The 25,136-nt window shown below is 39.8% G+C and overlaps 1 protein-coding gene across 8 annotated transcripts in view; it reads left to right on the top strand.

The window, feature by feature from the left end:
- The window catches only part of HIVEP1 (HIVEP zinc finger 1), an 83,550-nt gene that overhangs the window by 47,621 nt on the left and 10,793 nt on the right, over window positions 1–25,136 (top strand). For all 8 annotated transcript variants that reach the window (XM_083449253.1, XM_083449254.1, XM_083449251.1 and 5 more), the window contains 5 exons: window positions 5,940–5,993; window positions 9,350–15,237; window positions 20,547–20,677; window positions 22,671–22,846; window positions 24,749–24,850. In XM_083449253.1, the coding sequence (XP_083305379.1) occupies window positions 5,940–5,993; window positions 9,350–15,237; window positions 20,547–20,677; window positions 22,671–22,846; window positions 24,749–24,850 (6,351 nt within the window). The remainder of the gene's footprint in view (window positions 1–5,939; window positions 5,994–9,349; window positions 15,238–20,546; window positions 20,678–22,670; window positions 22,847–24,748; window positions 24,851–25,136) is intronic.

Here is a 25,136-nt window from a genome sequence, read left to right as displayed (position 1 = left end):
ATAAGAAGTCACATTGCTTGTTTTTACTTTGCTGGTTTACACATTTTGCAGGTAGCTTACCTGGCTTTGGAGAGACTACAATGTCACCAAGAAATTCATTCCTGTGGTTTCACAAATAGGATTTATTAATATAATTAAAAATAAGTTAGCAAATGTAAGCACAGGAAGGAACCCGCACAGATGTACATCCTGGTTGCGCATTCTTAAACACCAAAGAATCATTCCTATTGCTACTGTAATCAATGTTAGAACTCCTATGAGCTCAAGTGGAATCATGATTATAGCCTGGGAATCATCCAGATATCATTATTCTCAAACACTTGTCATATAGGAGATAGATTGATACATTATCGTGTGTGGACCCCCCCCCCCCCTTGAAGTTTTGTGAGTAGTTTATATTATTGAAATAATATTAAAGTAAATTATCAATAAAAAAACATTTGTTGCCACAGTTAATATCTTACTGAACTGAATATAGTAACAAATCCTATTCTGGGAAACAAATAAGAGTTGCTCTCAGTAATGAGAAGTAAAGCCATTATGTAATGCTACTTGTGTACTGTAAATGGATGTCTTAATCTAATGATTCAACTAGTGACCTTTGCTACCATGTCGTTTGCCCAATGGCTGCTTGCCCTCAGATTTTAAAAAACAATTAACACAGACACACTGTCTTTCAGGGAGATGCTGCAGTTTCCATTTCTAAACCAATGAGAATGAGCAGTGATTTATCTTTTTTTCTTTTTCGTTAACTTTTTCATTTTATTATAACAGCAGACAGAAATTAAAAGATGAGAAGCAAAACTAATAAATAGGCACGTAGAGTGTGTAGTTGCATATGAAGTGCATGTAAAGATTATCAGTTTTATCAAATCATCAAGTCTAGTTCCGGATTTGCCAGGCTTGTGACGAGGGTTGTCTTGAAAATGATGATTCTGCTGTGTGTGTGTGTCATAAAGGAATAAAAAGTGTCTGGAGCGTCTAGTCCTTTTCAAAATCTCAGATTATGCATGGTTTCCTCCACTATAGATTTATTCCAGAGTACAGTAAGTGGTACCAAGCGTCCAGTGTAATATTTTGAGCTGTTTTCCCTTGAGTTGCAATTACTGTTCTGGTTACCAAGATCACATATAAGACCAGTTCTTTTGACAGCATAGTTACATTGGTATCATCGTCACTGGCCTATGTCCCATGGTCTACTTAGGTTGTTTTCGTTGCTTTAAATAACTTGTATATATGAGACTAGTTACTTGTTAAATGTTGCCGTTTAGCTTTCCCAGAAATTGTAGTTTCATCTGTCATTGTTTCAACAACAAAAATGTTACCAAAACATTTCACATTTCCGATTCAGAGTTCAGTCAAGTTTTCGAGTCCACTTTTCTCAAATTCTTTCTGAATGATTATGCTTGCTTATCAGCTTCAAATTAGCTCTTATGTGGGCAGTCCACATGTTTTCTGGTATAGAGTTCATTCAAGGTCACAAGCAGAAATACGGAACATAGGAGGGACACATTTTTCCTTGGCTTCTGTTCTTAACTATAACAAATGTTTGTCTAGCAGTACAAATTAGCATTTAGAGACTAATTGTTTTGCTCATTAGTCTGCTAGTTTGAAAGTGCAGTTTCCAATACATCTTTTACCTTTTGTTGCTAATTGTCATCCTTACAATTCGGCATAGGCGATATGGCCACTGGAAGTTGGAAGTACTGTATGTGTTTTGCTCATTTACTGTTCCTATTTACTGCTAGTGCAATTTGTTCTATCTGCTGGAAGCACAAGGACAGCCTTCACCAACTCGTGCTGGCTAGGGCTGTTGGAGATTGTAGTCCAAAGATGTGGAAGGTGCCAGGTTGCCAAAGGTCGTTCTCAAAAAACTTACAAACTCAAATTTTGAACACTAGCATCATGGTGTATGTTAGGTCTAGAGCTTACATGGATAAAAAAGGAAGGTGCAGTCCTCTAAATGGCTACTCAGAAGTAATTTCAACAGTGCTGACATTTTAGAGGTTCACCCAGAAACTGATGTCAGCAAACTGGAAAGCTGTACTGATGTGCCCCCTGTTGATTTTAAATGCTTTCAGCTGAGATAAATAAATTGAACTCACAAGCATAATATGACAAATCACGAACTAGGCAGCAGACGGTCTGTGAGGAAGACAGATGACATACAACATAGAAACCTCAGCGCAAGTTGACAAAAGGATCCTGAGATAAAATGACACTTACAAAGGCTATACCAGCACAGCAGCATCATTATTAAGACTTGTGAAGTGAAATTATTGCTCTACTGTTGATATACTTATCCTAGAACACATACAGGTAAAGGGTACCAAAGTGTTGGACATTATTCAAAAGAACAGTAAAAGAGCTTTTCCCAGGCCACACCCTGCATTGGCCTTCCTTCACAAGCCAAGTGAAGTAACTCATAACCTGGCTAGAATGAACTCTGATAATGCTTGTTGATTATTTGAATGGAGGAGAGAGAGAGAGACAGCGTAGAACCTAGCTTGTTGTACATATATAAAAATTACATTTGTTGTTCTGCTTGCTGTTCATGCCTGCCCACCAGCATGTGGCGAAAGGTTTCACAGAAGGGACAGTGACCCTCAGACTGAAATAATAATAATAATAATAATAATAATAATAATAATAATAATAATAATAATATAATTTTATTTATTTATTTATTATTTATTTATACATACATACATACATACATACATACCCCACCCATCTGGCTGGGTTTCTCCAGCCACTCTGGGCGGCTTCCAACAAAACACTAAAATACAATAACCACTAAAATACAATAAAAAGGTCCCCTACCCCTGATCAATCAATCAATCAATCAATCAATCAATCTTTATTGTGATCAAAGACCAGACAGCAAATTAACAGCAACAACAACTTATGCCACATCCGCATGAAGAAGCAGATGTAATTAAAATTCCCCTATAAACTTATTTACATTAAAAACAACACTCCTTCAGCTAAAATCTGTATCCCAGTGATTAAAATCAGTACTCATTCGCTGGCCATCACTGTCACCACAGCCTGTCTTGTCCTTGGTGCTATAAAACAGAATTTTGCAACAGGCCTGATGATATCTTGTTCTTTATTGGCAAGAAGGTATTTAGCATAAGTTTCCTCTGAGCGGCCAGGTAATTTCCTTAATAACAATAAAATTAGCTCTCTTTGGGTATCACAATGCAATGGCTTCCCCGTACCCTAATTGTTTTAAGTGACGACCACTTTGGAATGGGTTGTGCTCTCGACTGCCATCAGAAATTATTGGTGATGTATAAGGAGTTTTGAACACATATGTAATGCTGTCATTGTGTCTGCCCTACACACCTGCAATGATACTGAAACACAGTATTTGAGGTATGGTTTCCTTTTGCTGGATTTGATTATCCCAAATTATAATCTTCTCTACAGGTTGTGTGTCTGTTTTTACTCTTCATAAAACTTTTTAATTGTTAAATCCAAATCTTCAACAGTCTTTTCCCCACTACCGCAATCTACCACAATCTAAAATAATAAAAATTATATGTGTCAACATAATGTGGAAATGAGATTATAACACTCACATATACAGCAAAAGTGCCTGGTCTTGAATCAAATCCCAGCTCAGACAGGGATTTTGTGGATGACCTTGAACAAGTCTTCTTTGGTCTCTGTAAGGTGATATGAAAAGGATAGCAACCTGTCTCTGTGGTTGTCATGGGGATGAGTTAGAACAGGGACTGTAAGGCAACTAGAAAATCAAATAATAAGGAATAATAAAGTTTCCTCAGAAGTGTTCACTGAACTATTTAGATACCCCATGGCTTGGATCAAAAAAAAAGCTTCTGTCACTTTATTGTAATAGGAAAGAGGGCACTTTAAAACTAAATATTTTCGCAAGGAGTGCTGAAAAGTCACTGAGAAAGGGAGCCCTTTGGGGACAGAAGCACTTAGAAAACATACACAGCAAATAATGGTAGCCATTTATTTATGTATGCATATTTAATTATTTACAGTGGAATGGACTCCCTTGGGAGGTTGTGGACTCTCCTTCATTGGAGGTTTTTAAGCAGAGGTTGGAAGGCCATCACTCATGGTTGAGATTCCTGCATTGCAGGGGGTTGGGCTAGATGACCCTTGGAGTCCCTCCCAACTCTACAGTTCTATGATACTATTATTTCTAACCCACTTTTCATCATATCTGTTCTCTGCCATAATCAGAACCAGGAAAGAGACAGTTAATATTCAGTGAACACAGATGGGTCAGAATATTACTTTCTTATTAAATGAGGTTCTGGATCAAGCCAGAAAGTGCTTACAATGAGGCTGATATCATAACCCGAAGTGGGATGCTGTGCCAGCGTGAAGGTTTAGATCAGTATGTTAATATATTGAGGTCACTCCAGGCAATACCAGAACAAATGTGATTGAGGCATCATAAGTATACTAGCGTTTACTGATCTTTTCCAAGTAAATTTACAGGGACTTCTTTGAGGAGTTTCTCGCTGTTTTGTTCAGAAAAAGAGGCATTGATTTAAACCTTATGTTCATTTAGATTTTCAAAGATGTGCAGAAGAGAACTTTTAAAGTTTTCTCCTTTTCCCTACTGTTTATATCTTACTTGCAATTTTGACATCTGGTAACATTTTCCTGTAGAATCCAGATGTAAGGAACCTTAACTTCTGACACCTCTTATTTTCAGGACTAAGACTTTGAAGATTTTACTCCAGTAGTTTAATTATCAGTGATTGAAATCCCAAACTGCTTGAACCCTACATATATTTGTAACCACCTATTTTCCTTTGTCACATTCTGATCTTTTACATCCTCTGAAAGCACCGCATAATCCCACCCACATTATGTATTTGAATAGCATCAGTCTTTGTGATTATTCCTTAACGTGAAACTCCTGCCTCCTGGATTTTTATTACAGCCTGAGTATTTTCATGGATACATTATTAAGCCCTATTTCTTCAGACATACACTTGTAGCCAGAAGCATAGCCACTAATGGGCTGCACTAATTGACATTAATATTAATGTAGTTTTAAATGGGCTGCATGGCCTAAGCTTTCGGAGTAGGATGGTTTTCCCTAAGAACATAAGAGCACTGCTAGATAAGATCAAAGCCCTATCTAGTCCAGCATTCTCTTCTCACAGGAAGCCCATAGGCAGGTTGTTTGCACAATAACCCTCTCCTCCTCATGTTTCACAGCCGCTGGAATTCAGATGCATACTGCTTCTGACACTGGAAGTAACATATAGTCATCATGACTAGTAGCCACCATGAGCTCATCTTAAGTCCCTTTTAAAGCCATCCAAGTTGGTACACATCACAACACATTGTGGGAGGAAATCCCATAGTTTGACTGTGTGTTGTGTGAAGAAGTACTATGCACTATGAGAGATGGAAAAGCATACCCCTGTCTAGAAATGTGAAGGCCTGGAAAATAATCCCAAAAATTGGGGGTGGATAGATGGCAAACCAATCTTCCTGGTTTGTTTATGGGCCTTCACATTTATGTACTTACCTGCTTTTTCTACAATACCCCCCCACTTACCATTTTGTCTATGCTTTTGTCTCTCCAGACTCCTTTGTCCCCCGGGGGGGGGGGGGCAGAGATCAAGATAGAAATGTAATAAAAATAAATGATAAAAATAATAAGCTAAAAAGCCCCAAGCCTTGTAAACTTTCCTCATTGGGTAGTTGTTCCAGTTCATCAATCATTCTGGTTGCCTTCCTTACACCTCCAACGAACAGTGTTCGCATTGTATATGAGGATGGGCAAACTGTTCAGTAATGTTAAAAAGAGGGTGGTGGGTTTTTTGGTGGGTTTTTTACAAGTGTTTATTCAACAAAGTGAGGGGAAGAAATTAAAACCATTTGTGATCAAAGTATGTTTCCCCCTCTTCTGATTTACTTTTTGTTTTCATTAGACAAAATTGAAGAAGCACAAAAAGAACTTAATGAAACAGAAGACTCACAGAAAGGTAAAACACACCACTGTTTCTCTTCCTGCAGCCTTTCTCCAGCAATCCCATAATAATAATAATGATAAGCAAATAATACTAATAATGAAAGACCATCATCAGCTCACATTGCAGATGCAGTGGCCAGCCATTCCTGACCACTGGACATGTTGGCTGCAGCTGATGGGAATGTGAGTCCAACAACACCTAGAGGGCACCATGTTGACTAGCCCAGTCCGACCTCCTGTTCCCCACAGTAGCCAATCAGATGTCTTCCTTGTTCTTGTCCACCAGAAATTGTTCAGGAGCGGAAGGTCTAAGAAGATGGGGATTTCACTTAGCTATAATGACTAATAACTAACTGTGATAGTTTTATCTTCCCTAAATTTTAAGCAGCTGTTGATGGTGCAATCTTATTACCTTATCCTCAAAGTATTCTTGCTAAATGGACTGAAAGAACTTAGTTTCATAATTATTAAAGTTCTCTCCATATGTGCGTCATTTTGAACTTGCTTGGAATACTTTTAGCTGCTTGGAATATGTTGATATTGTTACTACCATGTTCCTTACTGATTATTTTGTATTTCCATCATCGGCATCCACCAGTCTTGAAAACTTGGGCATTGATTTGGAATTAAAATTTTGACCATTTTCATTCAAGTTTCCTAAAAACTTGTTACTGGTAAATGATCGTCATGGAATTTTTTGCGGAGCTCTGAAAGGGAAGCAAGCTAAGGCCTCCATCCTGAGGTCTCTGCGTAAGGTTATTAGTGTTGAATTGTATACATGTCTCTTTAAAAACACACATACACCCAAATAAACCCCTTTGAGGCAGCTGCCAGAAAGGGCTCAATCTACAGCTTTGGGACTTTTAAATTTAAGACACACATTCTCCCCTGATTCCAAACATCTTGTAAGGGCCAGCATATATTGAATACTTGGTTATATGTCCCAGAGCACAAAAAGTGAAATCAGCCCTTAGTTTATGGTCTTTCACATTGCAAATTATTACCAGGTTTAAACACAAAACCTGCTCTCTGTATCTGACACTGGATTGCATGGCTCTCATTGACACGGGTTGCATAAGGAAGTTCAATGTGATTTGCCAGCAGTATACAAGCCTTGCCTCCAAATACATACAACTTACAGCATTTTGTTAGTACTGAATAAAAATCCATCGCCTAGAATAACTTATATTATTATGCACTTTTAGTAGGGCACAACTTACATAAGCCTTAGCTACCTCTACATACACTTTATTTTAGTGCCACATTGACAGTGATGGCCCAATAAAGATAACTAATACTTTAAAGGGTATCTAGGTAATCAAAGCCTTTATTTTATACATCACTGGGTTTCTCCAAGCATGAATATGTACTGTTGTCCATTTCTGCTAACCCAGATCATAGCTTAATTTTAAAAGCAGAATAAATTCTTGAAAGGTATCAAGTTTCCCCAATGTAACTAGGCTACAGCAAGCTGGTTGTTCCTTCTGTCTTAGTCAGGTTTCATTCATCCCATTCTGTTTCTTGTTGGGTGAATCTGTATATTGCTGCCCCACTTCAGTCTGTCCTCATTCCTTTGATTGCTCAACTTTACATGTTTTCTAGGCTGAAACACATTGTGCCTGAGGAAGAAGCATTGGGTTGTCCACAGTTGTATTCACTGTGGCCATGTCTTCCTGCAACTTGTTTGATATCCAATCCCAGCTGCCTTTCCCCCATCTAAATTCAGTGTCTTAGTCATTTCCATACCATTGACTTAGGATTCTAATTCAAGATCATTGCTCTTAAATTCTTCTCTGAATGGAGAAGTTAATTTCTGCTGATGATTTGTGAAGAAAACATAACATTTGTAAGTGCATATGCTTTAAATCTCTCACTGCTGAAATCTACTCAGTAAATCAGTAACGGGTGCCAGACGCAGCAGAGCTGGGATTGTTTTGACAATAGAGAAGAAAACACACTGAGTGTGCTTAATTTAGCACTTAATCTTTCAAAGCTATTCTGACAATTCTGTCTTAAATATGAAGAAAGAATACATGAATGCATTGATTTTTGCTGAGTACAACAACGTCTTAACAAAAGAAACTCTTCCATTCAAGTATTTTCAAGTGAATATTTTTAAGGTGTAGAGGCCAGAAGTGTGAATGCCTTTTAGATATTTGCCTTCCCCACCTGACTCAAATGAAGACTTGGTTGCAGAATTATGTTTTGTATTCTCTTAGAAATGGAGAACATGTGGCCTTCCAAATATAGTTGAGCACCAGCTCCCAGCAGTCACAGCCATCAAGGATGGTGGGAGTCCAGCAACACTGGAGAACCACTGGTTCCCCATCTCTGCCGTAGTATTTCTTGTTGACGAAGTATTCCATTTGAATAGAGCAGCTTAGAAACAGTCCCATGTGCTGAAGGTGGGCCCATTAAGGCTGGACGATAGCTGGTTTTCAACATCACAATATTTCACCAGTTAATCATTGTGATATATCAATATATCATGATGCCTGAAATAAGGGTGGAACTGTGTAGAGGTGAACGGTTTTCAACATTACGATATATCACCAGCTGAACTTTGTGATATATAACAATGTCCAAAATAAGGATGGAGCTATGTAAAGGCATTAGCTGGTTTCGCGGTTTTTCACACCCACACCCACACACTTCATGATTCACAATATATTGACAGGTCAAAAATTATGAAACCAATATCACAATATGGACTTCAAACCGTTTTTTGAACAATCTTATCAATATATCACCAGCCCTAGGGCCTGTATAATAGATTTTGGAGGGGACCAAGGACCAGAGTGTCCAAACTGTGAACTAGTATCTATGTTATCCACTCAAGATAGACCCACTGAAATCAATAAAGTTAATCGTGAGCGAAAAGCATTGGTTTTAATGGAGTTACTCTTGAGCACACCCAGAGACAAGATGAGGAGGGAACATTGTTGGACCAAGATTCATCCTAATGAATTTCATTCATATTTAATGCAGTTAACTGAGCAAATGGTTTGTATAGTGGTAATGAAAACATGATGAAAATGGAATATAATTAATATGTACAAGAACTGAAATAAGTTTGGAAGGGGTCTCTGAAGCAAATTCTGTAAATTAAGAATGTACTTAAAACTAGTGTGGTTCAGTGAAATGCTGTATTAAATTCAAACTCGGCTCAGACTCACGAACTTTAGGTGCTCTCGAGCAAATTACTGTCTTCTGCCTCAGTTCCTATATTGCTAAATGGAATGGCATTAAATAGGTAACAAGGTGTGGGTAAAGATTGGGTAATATTTAATATGTTGAAAGTGCTATGTAAATGATGCTGATAATATTTGCAGAATCACCATTTGACTTTTATTTCTTTGTGTTTGACAGAAATCTCCAAGGCTGTTACAAGAGGGAGCACGGACACAGTTAAAGGTGTGAAACGTAAAAAGATTGTAACTGAGAATCACCTGACGAAAATACCAAAATCGCCTTTGAGAACTCCAGCTCGGGCAAAGCCTAAAGAAAAAGTAGAAGAGCCTTCTTCATTGTCTAACATCCTTCCTGATACTTCAGAGCTCCTAAAAGAAGTGCACAGTTTGGCAACGCAGAATGGGAAACAAAACAAACAAAATGAGTGGGTGCTTAGCAGTGAGGTAGCTATTAAAACGTCCAAATCTGAGACTTCGGTGCACCCCAAATTGTCTCTGTTACCTCAATCCTTGGACTTGAATAAATGGCCAGTAGAAGACCACAGTTCATCCCAGTTAAACTTACCGGTGAAGAAGGGTTCCACTAGCTCAAGCGCAGCCAAGGCTGACAATAATGAATGTATTACTTTTGTTGATTGTAGTCATTCATCCTCATGTACAAATACTGCATTCGATGTCTTACTGAAAGCTATGGAGCCTGAGCTGAACACCTTAGCACAAGAGTGCCCTTTCAGTGGGATGCAAATAGAAAAACTGAGACCAAATAAAACTGCAAGCGCCTCTTCTTGTCTCACATCCAATACACTGAGTGTCCAAAGTCATGCTGAATTTGTAGCTGGATCTCAATTTCTTCCTTGCACTTCACAGACTGTGCATGTAGCAACATCAGGGAAGAGTGAACAAGCACAGATGCCCTCAGTTGATCACTCACAAGAGCAAGTTCTTGCTAAAGCTGGGCAACAAAACCAACAAATTGCTCCATGTCAGAGCTTCACTAATTCTCTGGTGCAACAGCCGAACCTGGAAAATCTCAAACTCCAGAATATATATAGCATAGCAGTAACCTCTTCAATAATGAGCCCCCAATCCTCTGTTACTCAGGCTTTTTCTCAAAACCAGCTAGTAGCAAAATCTCCGTTGTCAGTTCATCCCTCTAGCTCTACCACCCAGTTATCTATAGCTCCCTTGTACAACTCAGCCCAGATAGCTTCAGTTGTCAGCCATGGTGTAGAACAAATATGTAACCTTCTAAAAGTCCAGAAGCCTAAAAAACTAGGGAAATATGTCTGTGAGTATTGTAACAGGGCTTGTGCCAAGCCCAGTGTTCTCCTAAAGCACATCCGCTCCCACACAGGAGAACGACCATATCCTTGTGAGACTTGTGGATTTTCATTTAAGACCAAAAGCAATCTGTATAAGCACAAGAAGTCTCATGCTCATGCTATCAAACTTGGACTTGTCCTCCAGCCAGATTCTAGTGGGTTTCTCTCCCATGAATCTGACAAAGCACTTAGCATCCATTCAGATGTGGAAGAAAGCGGTGACAGTGATGATGAAGGCACAGCTGATGAAAGACAAGAAGACCAAGGATCATTAGAAATTGAACCTGTGCATGTAGTGAAAATACCTTCCAATTCTGACTCATTGCACAAAGGTAGTCCCATTTCTTTAAGAAATCCGGAATATATGCTGGGTGACTCCTCATTTCAGGACTCATCTGTGCAACCAAGGACAGCTTTACCCAAGGTGATCGTTTGCCCTGTTAACGTATCTCCTTTGAGATCAGATAGCCCCAAAGTAGCAGATCCCACCTCTACACTTTCTAAAACACAGCAACAAGGGGACTTGAAAGTAACAAATGTGAAACCAAATTTAACACATGTGCTGGTTAATGAATCTGATGCTAAGCAACATCAGAAAACTGAAACAAGCGTTTCCGAGGAACAGCTTGGGACCCCTGTAGGGACAGCAATACATGCGCAACTACAAAGACAGCAGGCGACAGATTGTTCTCAGGATCAGCAAGTAAAATGTCTCTTGAGCCCCAGAAGTTTAGGTAGCACTGACTCAGGCTACTTTTCACGTTCAGAAAGTGCAGATCAGACCATGAGTCCACCAGCTCCATTTATGAAAGGATTGCCTTCTTCCGAAAAAGACTCAAGTAAAAGTTGTGTGCCACGAATGAGCACTACTGTGGCATCTGTTGTGCAAACCATTTGTGCTGACAAGACCTTGCTTTCATCTGGCCAGATGAGACCACCTCTGGCCACAAAAATGCTTGAAGAACGCATTTCAAAGATAATATCTGATAATGAGGCTGTAGTGGATGACAAACAGTTGGATAGTGTGAAGCCACGGAGAACGTCCCTTTCAAGAAGAGGTAGTATTGATTCTCCAAAATCCTACATTTTTAAAGACTCATTTCAGTTTGACCTAAAGCCTATGAGTAGAAGGACTAGCTCAAGCTCTGATATACCAAAGTCTCCTTTTACACCTACTGAGAAGTCAAAGCAGGTTTTTCTGCTGTCTGTACCAACTCTTGACTGTTTACCTATAACCAGAAGTAATTCTATGCCAACTACCAGTTATTCAGCTGTACCTACAAATGTAATACCTCCCCCTCACCCCCTACGTGGAAGTCAGTCTTTTGATGATAAAATTGGCTCCTTGTATGATGATGTCTTTGTGCCAGGACCTGCTACTCCACAGCTCCAAGGCGGACACCCTCGCACCCTTGTTCGGCAAGCAGCAATCGAAGATTCTTCAGTCAGTGAAGGGCATACTTTTGGACAAACACGATCTGTAGATGAAAGTTACGGATGCAACACATCAAGTGAATTTTTAATGTCAAGAAGCAAATCATTTGTACAAGGGTCAACTATGGATAAAAAAAAGTCACAGCAAGGCCGAGGGACAATGTTTGAGTGTGAGACTTGCAGAAACAGATATAGAAAACTGGAAAACTTCGAAAACCACAAAAAGTTCTATTGTTCAGAGTTACATGGACCAAAAACCAAGGCAGCTATACGAGATTCTGAGCACAAGGCGGTCTTGAACAGTACACAACCCCAAATTCTTCACTATCGAGTTGCCACTTCAACCGGTGTCTGGGAGCAGACATCTCAGATAAGAAAAAGGAGGAAAATGAAAAGTGTGGGAGATGATGATGATGAACTGCAGACAAATGATACAAGTAGTAGTTTGTCAAAGAGCATAGCTGGGTCAGAGTGTCAAAACAAACTCGGAAATACCATCAGTGTCTCCAAACACACTGCCGCTGTTTTAGGTTCACGTAGTATTTCCCTACAAAAACTGGCACAAGATGAGCTGGAGACTCATGGCGCAGAGCAGACTCTGGGGCCAAAGATGATGTTGCATGGGGAGAAGCAGGCTGTTCCAGTGGCACCAGAAAAAAAAGAACTGAAAAGACAAGGGGCTGGGATTTCAGTAATTCAGCACACAAACTCCTTAAGCAGACCTAGTTCATTTGAAAAATCAGATTCATTTGAAAGGGTATCACCAGTTTCCCTTCAGGATGCTAACAAAGCTGTGAAGCTCCATTCCTTGAGTACCATTATAGCTCAAGAAGAGAAACATTCTCTCCTGAGTGCCTCCCACCGTCCTCAAGCAGCAGAAGCTTCAAGAGTTCAGCTGCATGAACGTCAAGTCACTTCTAATGAAAAGAGTGCACCAATGCAACCACTAAGACTTGTTCGCCAGCATAACATCCAGGTTCCTGAAATACTGGTGACAGAGGAGCCTGATAGAGATCAGGAAAGCCAATGCAGTGATCAGGACAAGACAGAAAAATTTAACTGGCCGCAGCGTAGTGAAACCTTATCAAAGCTACCCACAGAAAAACTTCCACCAAAAAAGAAAAGAATTCGCTTGGCTGAAATGGAGCATTCTTCTGCTGAGTCGAGCTTTGAATCTACGCTTTCTAGAAGTCTCAGTCGGGAGAGTAGCTTGTCACGTGCATCTAGTTTCTCAACTTCTTTTGATAAAGATGATGTATCTAAGAATGAGGGTGCTTCCAAAGCAGAGCCTACAAATAAATCCTTGGAATTTCTTACAATTCCTACAAGTTCAAATACGCTTAGTGTGCCTGGTCCTCATTTCAGAGAAATGCGACGTGCTGCTTCTGAACAAATTAACTGCACCCAGCCGTCCATGGAAGTTGCCGATTACAGAAGCAAGTCATTTGACTGTGGAAGTGCAGTTCCATCCAGGCCTGCCTCACTTCTAGAGATATCTACTTCTAAACTGACCTCTGGCAGTGGACATGTACCTTTGTTAGAAAGGAGAAGGGGCCCCCTTGTGAGACAAATCTCTTTAAATATTGCTCCGGAAAAGAATCAGCCTGATGTCATGTCAAGTACTTCTTTTCAAATAAGTCCTGCAACAGATATTTCTTCAGTGTCCTTGCAGAGGCTGCAGGGCTCTGGGAAACCCGAGGAATTGTCTTCAAGTTCTCAGCACCCCCAGACTTACATCAAGCCTTTGCGTGAGTCACAGTCAGTGAAGAGCAACAACTCTCTTAACCCGCCTTCTAGTGAACGGTCTTTAGGCTCTAGTTTACATCATCCTGGTCAGCAAGCTTCACTCAGTCAGTATTCCCAATCAGCTTTCAAGGGATCAGCACTTGGAACTAAGAAAAGCATGAGCATGGTTGCTGGTCAGCATAGTATGCAAGAAGACTGTTTTGCTCCCAAATATCAGCTTCAAGTTAAAGCATTGCACATAGGAAAGCAATATCCTTTAGGTCTTCCAGGTGCAGCTGGCACAGAGCAGACTGGGTCTTCATTAGAAATACATACTAAACTGAACGACAAAGTGTCCAAGCAATATGTGGCACCACCCTTGCAACGAACTGCTCCCGATAATTGCAGTGGTGGGATGTATCATGTTGCGCCCTTCATCCCTGTGCGCATTCACAGTAATATTCCATCATATGGTTTGGCTGCTGTTGCACCCCTTCCTCAAATTTTGGTGACACGGGATCAGGTAAACCAGTCTCTCTGTCAAATAAACACTGCATCAGTGCCAACAGTCAAAGATCAAACTCAGCTGCCAAAATCCCACAAAGATCATCTGAGGTGTTTGCCAACTTCACAGCCAGCATCTGTGTTTGAAAATCTGATTTGTGAGACGGAAAGCAAAAATTCAGCTTCCCTAGGGTCCTCAAATATGATTCAGAAAGTGCCAGTTGGTGGACTTTTCCCTCAGCAGGAAGCCACAGCCTCTAGTAAGCGCATGCTCTCGCCAGCCAATAGTTTAGACATTGCCATGGAAAAGCACCAGAAGCGTGTTAAAGATGAAAGTGGAGCTGCTTGCACTACAGGTGCTATGTCACTGCATCCTTTGACCGTAAAGGCTAGCGAACCTAACAAGCAAAAAAAGCCACTCTTAGTGCGGCAGATCTGCACAGTTGAGCCCCTAGAAGGTTTCTCATTAGATCAAGATGATAAAAGCACTGGAGCTGGTAATGCGCCAGATCTGCTGCTGCCTGGTTCAACTGAATCTGCTCGCTGTGGGGCTTCTTCACTCATAAAGGAGCCTTTAGAATATGATAACCCATCGATCTCTGAAACTGGAAGGTTTGCACTCAAAAAATCAGCTGAATCTACTTCACTGAATATTCAGACTTCCTTTCTAAAGGTTCCAGATAACAGTCAAGAGAGGATGTCCCCAGAAGCGAATGATGATAAGCAGTCCAGTGTTTTGAGCCAAGCAAAATCTGGAGCCGCTTTGTCCGTCGTGAATGCGGATGATATACAGCGATTATCTTTTCCAAGCCTAAAGACTACAACAAACTTTACATGGTGTTACTTGTTAAAAAGGAAGCCTGTGCACCTGTTGCAAAATGACCAAAAGACTTCAGTTTATTCTTCTTGGTCTGTCAGTCCTGACAATCCCAATCCACTTGGTTTGCCGACAAAACTTGCTCTTTCCCTTCTGAATTCAAAACAGAAAGCTGGAAAACCATCTTATACTCTAGCAATAAGTACCAACTTCAGATCTGACATACTGGTCTACTCAAGCAAGTGGAAGAACAACTTACTTAAGGTACTATGCATAAAACATATTTATTTTAAGAGGGGGAATTCAAGTGTTTGTACTAAAGTATTTATATAAGCTCTTAAAAATGAGGATAACTTATTTGCATTTGGGAGGAAAACTCGTTGAACTCTGTTGGTGCATTCTTAATACTGCTTTATTGCATCACTATATAAAGTTGAGCTATCTTTACCTAGCTAAAATTTTAGAGGTTTATCACATCTCATGAAAGCCATATCCTAATTTTAAAAATTGTGCAGAAAGCCAGGTGCTTCTGCAAAGAGCTTTTGGATATTGTTTGGACACTTGAAATTCCCAGAAGAGCTAATATTATTCTTTAAAATTCCTCTATTGAATTTTATGGAATGTAAAGTTAAGGTGTCTCATACTTCTTCACAGCTCATTTCCCCACAGGGCAAGGCCTACACACAGTGACACATAACTGAGATCCTTTAGGAATAGCAGTGTTCTGTCATGTCAGAACTGCAGAGGAGTTTTCTGTATGAACACTTCATTGGGGTCAAGAGGTTTAGCTACATGAACCTCAGAGAAGAGGAAAGTTTTAGTTGCACTAAAATGCAATAGGCATTTTGTGCATACAGCTAAAACAAGATTGACTTTCTGCTTTGAGTCTGTGCAACAAAAAACATGCATGGGCTGCTTTTCTTTAAAATATTTTATTATTGGGGCTTAATGAAGGTTACATCTTATTATAGTACTGTACTGCGTTGGCTTGAAGAAAAATTGTATAAAGAGAGAAGATTTTTGGGGGAGTATTATTGAATAGAATTTATTTTAGAGAGAAAGGTGGGCATTAATTTTGAAGCTGGTAGAATAGATGAATGGAAATCCCTGCCTGATCCTAAAAAAAACCCCAAAGTTGGATTTTTAGGTTTTGAAAACTAGTGGGACAGTGAAATCCCTTTCTGCATTCATTCACTTGCACTCACAGAAGGAATTCCTGCACCCAATGTTCCCCATCCATCCTTTCATATTTACTTCATCCCAATATCTAATATTCCAATAACTGTATTTACATCATGTAAATACAGTTCCACTTGTGGAACTTCCATTGAATAAGCCTCTCTTCTGCGCTTATGTGTATTATTTTCTGATCCAGTCTAATACTTCACCTGCAGATCTTACAACATGAGGAGTAGCATCTAAAACTATGTATTTCCTTGTAGTAGGATGTGCCATTTAGGGATTTTGAAGGAATGACCAGACCTCACACAAGGTCCAGAAGCCTAGATAGAAATGCTCTACAAATGCAATAGGAAATTCACATTGTACACTTGGAGCATTTCTTGACTTTGGAAAAGAATAGGGCAGGCCCTGCATACACAAAGCTCTAGATGTTCACCAGAGTACAAGAGCCGGTGAATCTTAGCAGTAAAACACAGTTATTGATAATGGGTGTCATTGGTTCATTTCCTAGTGCAAGTCTGAAAATGGAAGAAGAGAATTTAAGCTCTCCTTCAAATAAATCTATAAAGAATGCTGTTTTGAAGCTTCTCTAAATGGAGAAAAACCTTCTTTCAGAAACTACCTGCAGTTTTTCTGCCAGAGCCATATGCTGTATCTTTGAATGTGGGCCTTTGTTGTATTTCACTATCAGATAAACATATTTTTTACAAGTTTGGGTGGAATATGCCAAATTTCTCACTAGCTATGTTTTCCAGATAGCTGGGATGACAAAGTTTCACTGGTACTGCTAATATCAAGCAGCTGAAACTAGAAGCTATCAGTTAATATTAACATGTGAGCTTCGAAATAAAGAGATTCTTTTGTCTTCCATTTTCAAAGCTTCATATTTGTAAGATATTTTCAACATCCCTAAAGGGTAGAAACTTGTCTAACTAAAAGCAGGTGTCTTTAAGATTCTAAAGAGAGATTTTCAAGTACACATCCAACATAAATTTCCCTACCTCAGAAAAAAAAGTGTGCTAGTCTGATGCGTATGAACAGCAGCGAAGCTTTCCAGATCTTACTTCTGACTATGCACATTTAAAGACTGTGCTTCTGTTGTCATTGCAACTATTTAAGGGTTTTTCAGAATGCAAACAGGCAAATTTTTAGCATTGTAACCAGTTATAAAGTATAGCTATGGACCATGAATGCAGAAGAGAATTTTGGGGTGGGCAAAATCTTACTTTTGTATACAGAGCTTGTTCAGACATAATCTTTGAGTATGAGATCAGGAGTGGCTCACACATATCATCTCCTGAATGAAGTAGCCCTTTCTCATGCAGTTTTGGATATGTTGGAGCCAATGTTAGCTGAAGCGAAGATTAATTAAGTTCCTCACTTAACCAAGGTCCTTAACCTGCTTCAATCCTTGTTAAGCAAAAAAAACACCTGGCTTCATTTGTTCAGTTAATTTTTGTCCCATTCACAGTATTTAAGAGATGAGGAAGGAATATAACCACCTCTGTATTGGCCTGCAAAGTTATCAGCTATTGATGCTCAAGACAAATTTATTTGAGATGTGGAATAGTTGACCAAAAAAGGCAACGTAACACACTTGCAGCCTGGTCATGTAACCCCTAAAAATATTTGCCCTGATTACTTGAATCTTAACAAGGTGATGTAAAAATGAACATTACTGGTGCTTTACACGAACAGTTCATTTTTTGTGATGTTTCATTTTCTGAAACCGTGTGTAAGTCTCAGTAGTGTTGTTAAAGTTTATATATTGCTGCATGAAATTTCCTGTATTGGTTGGTATAGTCCAACAGTGGAGAACCTCAGGCCCATGGGGATCCTAATTTAATGCACAAGACCATTTCCCCCAAACCTGATGTCATATGTGACATCAGCTACGCAGCAGCAAAAAGAGCATGTTCCTAGTTGATGTTCACAGCTATCCCCATCAGTATAAGTCATACCATTGAAATATACAACATGTACAGTATGGTTAGCACTTAATGTCTAATTCACTGCAAGGCATCAAAAGTTTGTGTTCTACATTGACTTGAGGTTTATGCTTCCTGTGATCTTTCTGCTATCTGTTCAGAAGATGGAAATCCATGATGACCTATTCTGCTGAATCCAACAAACCAGGGTTTCTTGTCTACATTGTCATTAGATGTCTCATAAACAGTTTTGTGATGCTACAGAGCAAGTCCATGGGGAGATAGCCAGTGTTACTGATATTCAGACTAGACCTATTGAAATAAATGGATTTAAGTTACTTGTCTATTAATTTCAACAGATTTGTTGAATGACAAATAATTGGCCATTTTACATTCATGGAGGGATTATAAGGATTAGTTTTCAATTGATAAATGCTTGTCAGTGTAGAGTTTGTCCAGTACAAAGAGAAATGATGGGGGGGGGGGGGGAGGCGTCAATCAAGGAGAATGCTATGTGGTTGCCACCTAGTGGCTACAAGGCAAAGATGGAACCTATTTAAGTCATCCAAGATCCTTATCCATTATAATAACCATCAAGAACTTAATATGGCAAAGCATCACAAGACAAAGGAGGTAATTTATGGGCATTAAAAGGAATAAGGAGCATGGAGGACTTAAACAGGTTCCAATTCTTCTCAAGAAACACTTTTAGCCCACCAAATGCCCACTGGATCAAAACACTCCATTAGTTTGCATCAAGATCACTGGCCTTAGCAGGGGGAGAAAACTATTCACAACTAGAATGTAAAGAGTTAGCAGTGTTTTCTGCTGAAAAGAAATCCCATTCGTATCTAGTTCGCAGGTGTTTTGTCATACAATCTGATCATAAACCTCTTCAGGGTCTGCAGGGAGAGAACAAGCCAGTGCTGTCTGCTAGAATCCCGAGATGGGCTTGACGTTGTCTGCATAGGACTACAAATTTGAATAAAAGCCAGGTCAAGCCCTGGGTAATGCTGATCCCCTTAGCAGATTTCCACTGCCAGATAGATCAAAGCCAGTACCTCAGCCTACTGAAACTGTTTTTCTTATTGAACTGCTATCCACATGCCTGATCGATTCCGCAAAGATTAAACGGGTGACTGACCAAGATTCTCTGTTATTTAGAGGGTGAAGATAATTAATGGATGGATTGCCTGGGGTGGGGGGAGCACATATTAACACCCTAACTATCAGCGTAGGGAGTCATTGGCTATCCAAGATGAATGAATATTATTGGGCTCTCAGGTAGTTGAACTATCAGTACTATGCAATTTCTGCTGTGCTGAATTTGTTGTATGAAGTCCATCCTGGCATTGTTTGAAGAGAGTAGTATGTAGTCTATGTGTGGCGGCCAGAAATAGACTAGCAGATTGAGACAGGAGTACAGTGGTGTGGTGCTTGTCAATCTATCCGTCATGCTCCTTCAAAAGCACCCTCACACCCAAGGGAATGATAATAATGACCTTGGGCAAGACTTCACATTGATTATGCCAGTCCACAGCCCCTGCATCAGATCATACAACTGTTTCAGGTGTGTCTCTGAGACACACTCGGAGATAGAACATCTGGATGAGCCAGAAACACTCACAGTTACACTGTGCCATTCAGACAGAATCCCCAAGCCCAGGGAGAGGTTGCATTTATAAAAACAAGGGAATTTGTGGGTTTAGACCAATGTCTCGTATTTAGGAAATTATTATTTTTTTGTTCTGTTTTTCCCACTGCCTTCTGTATTCTTACTGCCAATATATAGATTACGGTATTTGTTGACAGTATAAACAAAAGGGGAAGGAGTGTAAGATACCTTTATGTGGTTGCTACCTAGTAGCCACAATTCAAATGTGTTTCTTGAGGAGGGTTGGAACTGAGCATGTTCAGGGGGTGTGTCCTTGGGAGTGGTTCCAAGATAGATGCTAGACTGAAAACTTTAGAACTGTAAAACAGACTGAAAGCTGCAGAACAAACTGTTTTTGTTTTTTTATTTGTATAGCCTAAATGCAGTATACTAAACATATTTTACTTTCTTATACAACTGGTATGCTAATTTTCTCTGGCAGTAGATAAAAGCTTGAAAAACTGCATTGGGGAATCTCTTCCCCCACCCCCCCACCCCGTATCTCCTAAATCATGTACAGACGGCTACGTCTGGGCAAAAACATAAACACATGTTCTTTCAAGTATATAACCATATAAACATTTTTGTAATTACTTTCTCTTCCTGTTCTCCCTCTACTGAGCATATTGAATTGGGTGTAGCAATTGTCACAAAAATAAAACTTAGTTGTATTGTCAACACATAAACAACTGTGCCTGAAAATGGTAATCTTCAACTCCTATTTTGCCAGATACTCACTAGCAATACTAGTTCAGTAGATACCTTAATCTGCTTATAATAAGAAACGTAACAATTTACATTTTTTTCAGCGGGCATTAGTTAAACAAAAGGCAGCAAGGGAATTCAGCAATAAAGAAAACTCTGAAATAAGCACTGATCAAGATAATGATAATTCCTTAGCCAAAAGTGAGCCAAGAAGAGTGAAAATATTTGATGGAGGGTAAGTATCCCCCCTAAAAGTAATGCAATATTTTATTAATATTTTGTATGGAAGTCATTATCTCCTGGTAGCTCAGTAGAAAAAGGTGTTATTGTGAACCTGATTAGATCGTGATCCAGATTCTAGTCAAAATGGTTTGGTATGTTCGAAATTACTTGCTCCACAATATCCCCTGCCTCCCATCCCTGGCCTTGGTTCAGCACTTGTGATGTCAAATCTCCCATCCACATAGCTATTTTTCTCTCCTGGTGTTTTAACACTTAATTCTTCAAACTGAATTTTTAGTGAGCTTGGAGTCAAATATCCTAAATGGAAACCAAAACACCAAGAGCTTTAGCTCTGAACAACTAATTTCCTACAAATATTTAACCAGGTGAAACCAGATCATGACTACTTGCGTGGTAGGCCATCGGTGATTTAGAACAAAATAGTAAGTTGCCATCTGTAGTCTGAGCCTTGGTTGCCCTGATTTAGGAGCTCGTTTGAGAACAGAGACAGAGGGTGTGTCGTCCTGTTGGTTCTCCTTGACCTCTCAGTGGCTTTTGATGGTATGGACAGTGGTGTTCTTCTGCACCGACTTGGAGGTGGTGGTTGGAGGAACATGCAGCTACCGCCATCAGAACACTCAATATCTGCACATTCCATTAACTGAACATAAAGAATTGTGCCCAGACATCGCTACATGCATGGCTGATTCAGATATCCAAACAACCAGAGTTTGCCCCCTTCCTTACTTGTTTGTGCTTCACTGGTCAATGGCAACTATTTTCAAGCAGAAACCATGGAGAGAGGGATGTGGGAGAGAGAACAGACACATCAAGGAGTAGGAGAGATCAGGCAAATAAGTTTTCCTCTCTTTTTTTCTGGTTGGCTGCAGCCATTTTAGGACGAAATCATGGTGGGGGAGGGGAGAGAGATCATGGATTAGAAATGTTCCCATTGGAAATACAGTGGTACCTCGGGTTACATACGCTTCAGGTTACATATGCTTCAGGTTACAGACTCCGCTAACCCAGAAATAGTACTTCAGGTTAAGAACCTTGCTTCAGCATGAGAACAGAAATCATGCTCCGGCGGCAGCAGGAGGCCCCATTAGCTAAAGTGGTGCTTCAGGTTCAAAACAGTTTCAGGTTAAGAACTGACCTCCAGAACGAATTAAGTACTTAACCCGAGGTACCACTGTAATGGAAATTGTCAGCTTGTTTTGTGAATGCTCACCTAATGAACAATTTCCTGGGAACGCATTGTGATTAGAAAACAGGACCTGCAAACCATAACTGTGGTTTCTGCTCTTACCAGGATCTCTACCAGAAACTAGTACTAGGATATTGTTGCTCGGCTGTGTGATTTCACATGGGTCCGTTCATCTACCTGTGCTAGTTAACGTCTATATAAAACCTCTGGGAGCTGCCATCCAGGGATTTGGAGGATGGCGCCATCAAAACATTGATGATATGTGGCTCCCTCTCTCCATTCTATTGGAATCAGAAGAGGCTGTTAAGGTGTTGGACTGTCTGTAGCATTGGGTAGGCAAACTAAGGCCCGGAGGCTGGATCCGGCCCAATCACCTTCTAAATCTGGCCCACAGACGGTCAGGGAATCAGCGTGTTTTTACATGAGTAGAATGTGTTCTTTTATTTAAAATGAATCTCTGGGTTATTTGTGGTGCCTGCCTGGTGTTTTTACTTAAGTAGAATGTGTGCTTTAACTTAAAATGCATCTCTGGGTTATTTGTGGAGCATAGGAATTCGTTCATCCCCCCCCCCCCTCCAAAGTATAGTCTGGCCCCCCACAAGGTCTGAGGGACAGTGGACCAGCCCCCTGCTGAAAAGGTTTGCTGACCCCTGGTCTGTAGGCTGTGAAAGGCTGAATCCTGTTAAGACAGAAGTGCTGTGGGTGGGTGGTTCCTGTGTCCCGGAATTAGGTGTGTAACGTGTCCTGACCTGTAATGCACTGTCGTTTGCAATAGTTTGGTATGTTTTGATTAAATTAGATACAAGTCAAATGAAGAATATGTCTATGTTCGTGGGAGAGGAAGAGGAAAATATATATGTGAAGAATGTGGAATACGCTGTAAAAAGCCCAGTATGTTGAAGAAACATATTCGCACGCACACAGACGTCCGTCCCTATCACTGCAACTATTGCAATTTTTCCTTCAAAACTAAAGGTAAGTGAGTTTGTCGTGACTCACAGATTTTCTTTTTCAACCTGCTGACAGTTGCTTTTCCAATAAGCGTGTTGGAAGTATGAAATAAAGCTGTGGGAACTTAAACAAATTGCAAAAATAAAAGGAGAGCTGGGTTGGCTTATAAGAAATATTCCAAAACCTAGAGTAAGGGCAATATCCTTTTTAGAGCAGATAAAATGCAACACTTTCAAATGTAAGCTTTCAAGTTCTCCAGAACTCTTCATTAAATCAGATTGGGCAAGGTGGGAGGTAGGGCGTGGGGGTGGGGAATGAGCAGTCAAAAGCCCTTTTGCAGGGAAGGTAGTAGATGCATACAGTACATCCCGCAGGAGGGCATTTTAACATTTTCTGCCTTTGAGTTTCATACTGGTGTGAATTTGACTGACTTCCCTTTTCCTTCCTGACTGATGATGCCTTGCCCAAGTACCCAGATAGTTATGAGGCCAATGAAGGCTGTGAAGTTTGCATGACCAGTTGTTGGGACAAGGATGTGTCCCAGAAGAGAAAAGGTCTGTCTTTTTCTAGGACACAATGTGTTTTAATTGGCAGCATGTACAGCTGCTAAGCAGACATACCTTCAGAACTGGTTTTGAGATACCATTTCTTTGCAAATAGGTTCAGATTCTAGATTTGTCACATACTCATTATTTCAGGCTTGGAAAAGCCACTGTTTACCTTGTTTCTTAGTTTTCATTGAACTGACCTTACTAAGATGTTTATAAATAAAAGGTCATGAATATTGTACAACTCTTCTGCATACTAGGAACTCAGTATTAAATCATTCTACCTCTACTCAAACTTACTATGTTTATGTATGTACTTAACAAAATGGACGTTGCAGCCGTCGGGCAAAAGCCATTTTCTGACTTTCTGAACAAAATGGACGTTGCAGCCGTCGGGCAAAAGCCATTTTCTGACTTTCTGAACAATACTGACATTCATTGTTAAGTCACCAAACAAGATATCAAATATATTAAATATTTTAGAGCTTCTATTTGTATCCATGGGAGAAACAAGACACACCATTAGTTCTTACCACATCCATCTTCTGCCATTTTAGTATATGTTCATTCAACAGCAGCATGTCAAAAGAGACTGTGCCTAGCAAGTATTTGTCTCTTAGATCACTGTGAACTCTTACAATGTTGTCTTTTGTTGAAAATAGCAGAACATCTGTTGAAGCTATTTATTAATGCAAATTGGAACTTGTTTTCCTAAATTATATTACATCATGAAACTCCTCATTTAAAGAAGAAGAGTTAATGCATCGTTCTTAGGAATGAATACAATAGTTTGACCAGGCAACGTTCTCTGATATAGCCTTCAGTGTTAAGACATGCTGTCTACCACTGCACTTAGTTCCATCTTCAAATGGAATCTAAATTAACTTTTAAAAGCCAAAGGGTTGAACCCAACGAAGTCATTGCACAGGTCTTCCATTCACACAATGGAACTTCCCCTCTCTCTCTTCCCCTCCTCGCACTCCCCCCCCCCATCTGCTCCAGAGGGTTGGGGGGGGACCCAGAACAGATTTGGGGGTTGCAGGGCCACCCAGGAGGAGAGAGAAGGGAATTTCCACCACATGAGCGGAAATTGTCCTGCCCATACAATAACTTAGCTGGCTGCAACCCAAGGCCATTTTTTATTCTCCCAAGTTTTCAAATGCGTTTTATGATTTTTAACATGCTAATATATGTTTTGTGTGTATAAACTATGTTTATACCGACTGCTCTGGAAGCTTTGTAAAAGCTTTATGTTAACCTTTTAAATAAAATAATAGATAAATAATGGCCCAAGTGTCATTGGCTGCAGAGAGTGACATGCTGAATGTTACGGTTATGTGGTTTTGGTAAAAATGTGCATTGTTTGTTTTTTCTTAAGGAAACTTGACAAAACATATGAAGTCCAAGGCACATAGCAAAAAATGCATGGATCTGGGAGTCTCAGTAGGATCAATAGATGATCAGGATGTAGAAGAATACGGTAAAAAAATTTCAGTTTTTTATATTTAGAACTTTTCATGTATTTGCTTTTCTTTTCTAAATATTTCACTTCCTCTGTTCAAACATTTTATTAGATTGCTTTCACAGAACCGGCCTTATCAGTTATCACTCACCTACTAACTTTCCCTTTATGATAAAGTTCTAGAAGATATTTGGGATCCCACTGTCTTCTCAGTCCCTATGCACATATACTGTAGTGTCGGTACCAGGAGATCCTACATATATACGTATATGAGATTCCTCTGAAGCCCGATCTCATTTGAATC

This window comes from Podarcis tiliguerta (genome assembly GCF_965153285.1).
Source record: "Podarcis tiliguerta genome assembly, chromosome: 7".
Classification (NCBI taxonomy): domain Eukaryota; kingdom Metazoa; phylum Chordata; class Lepidosauria; order Squamata; family Lacertidae; genus Podarcis; species Podarcis tiliguerta.
The sequence above is the reverse complement of the archived record's forward strand: the minus strand, read 5'-3'. Positions and strand labels throughout refer to the sequence as shown.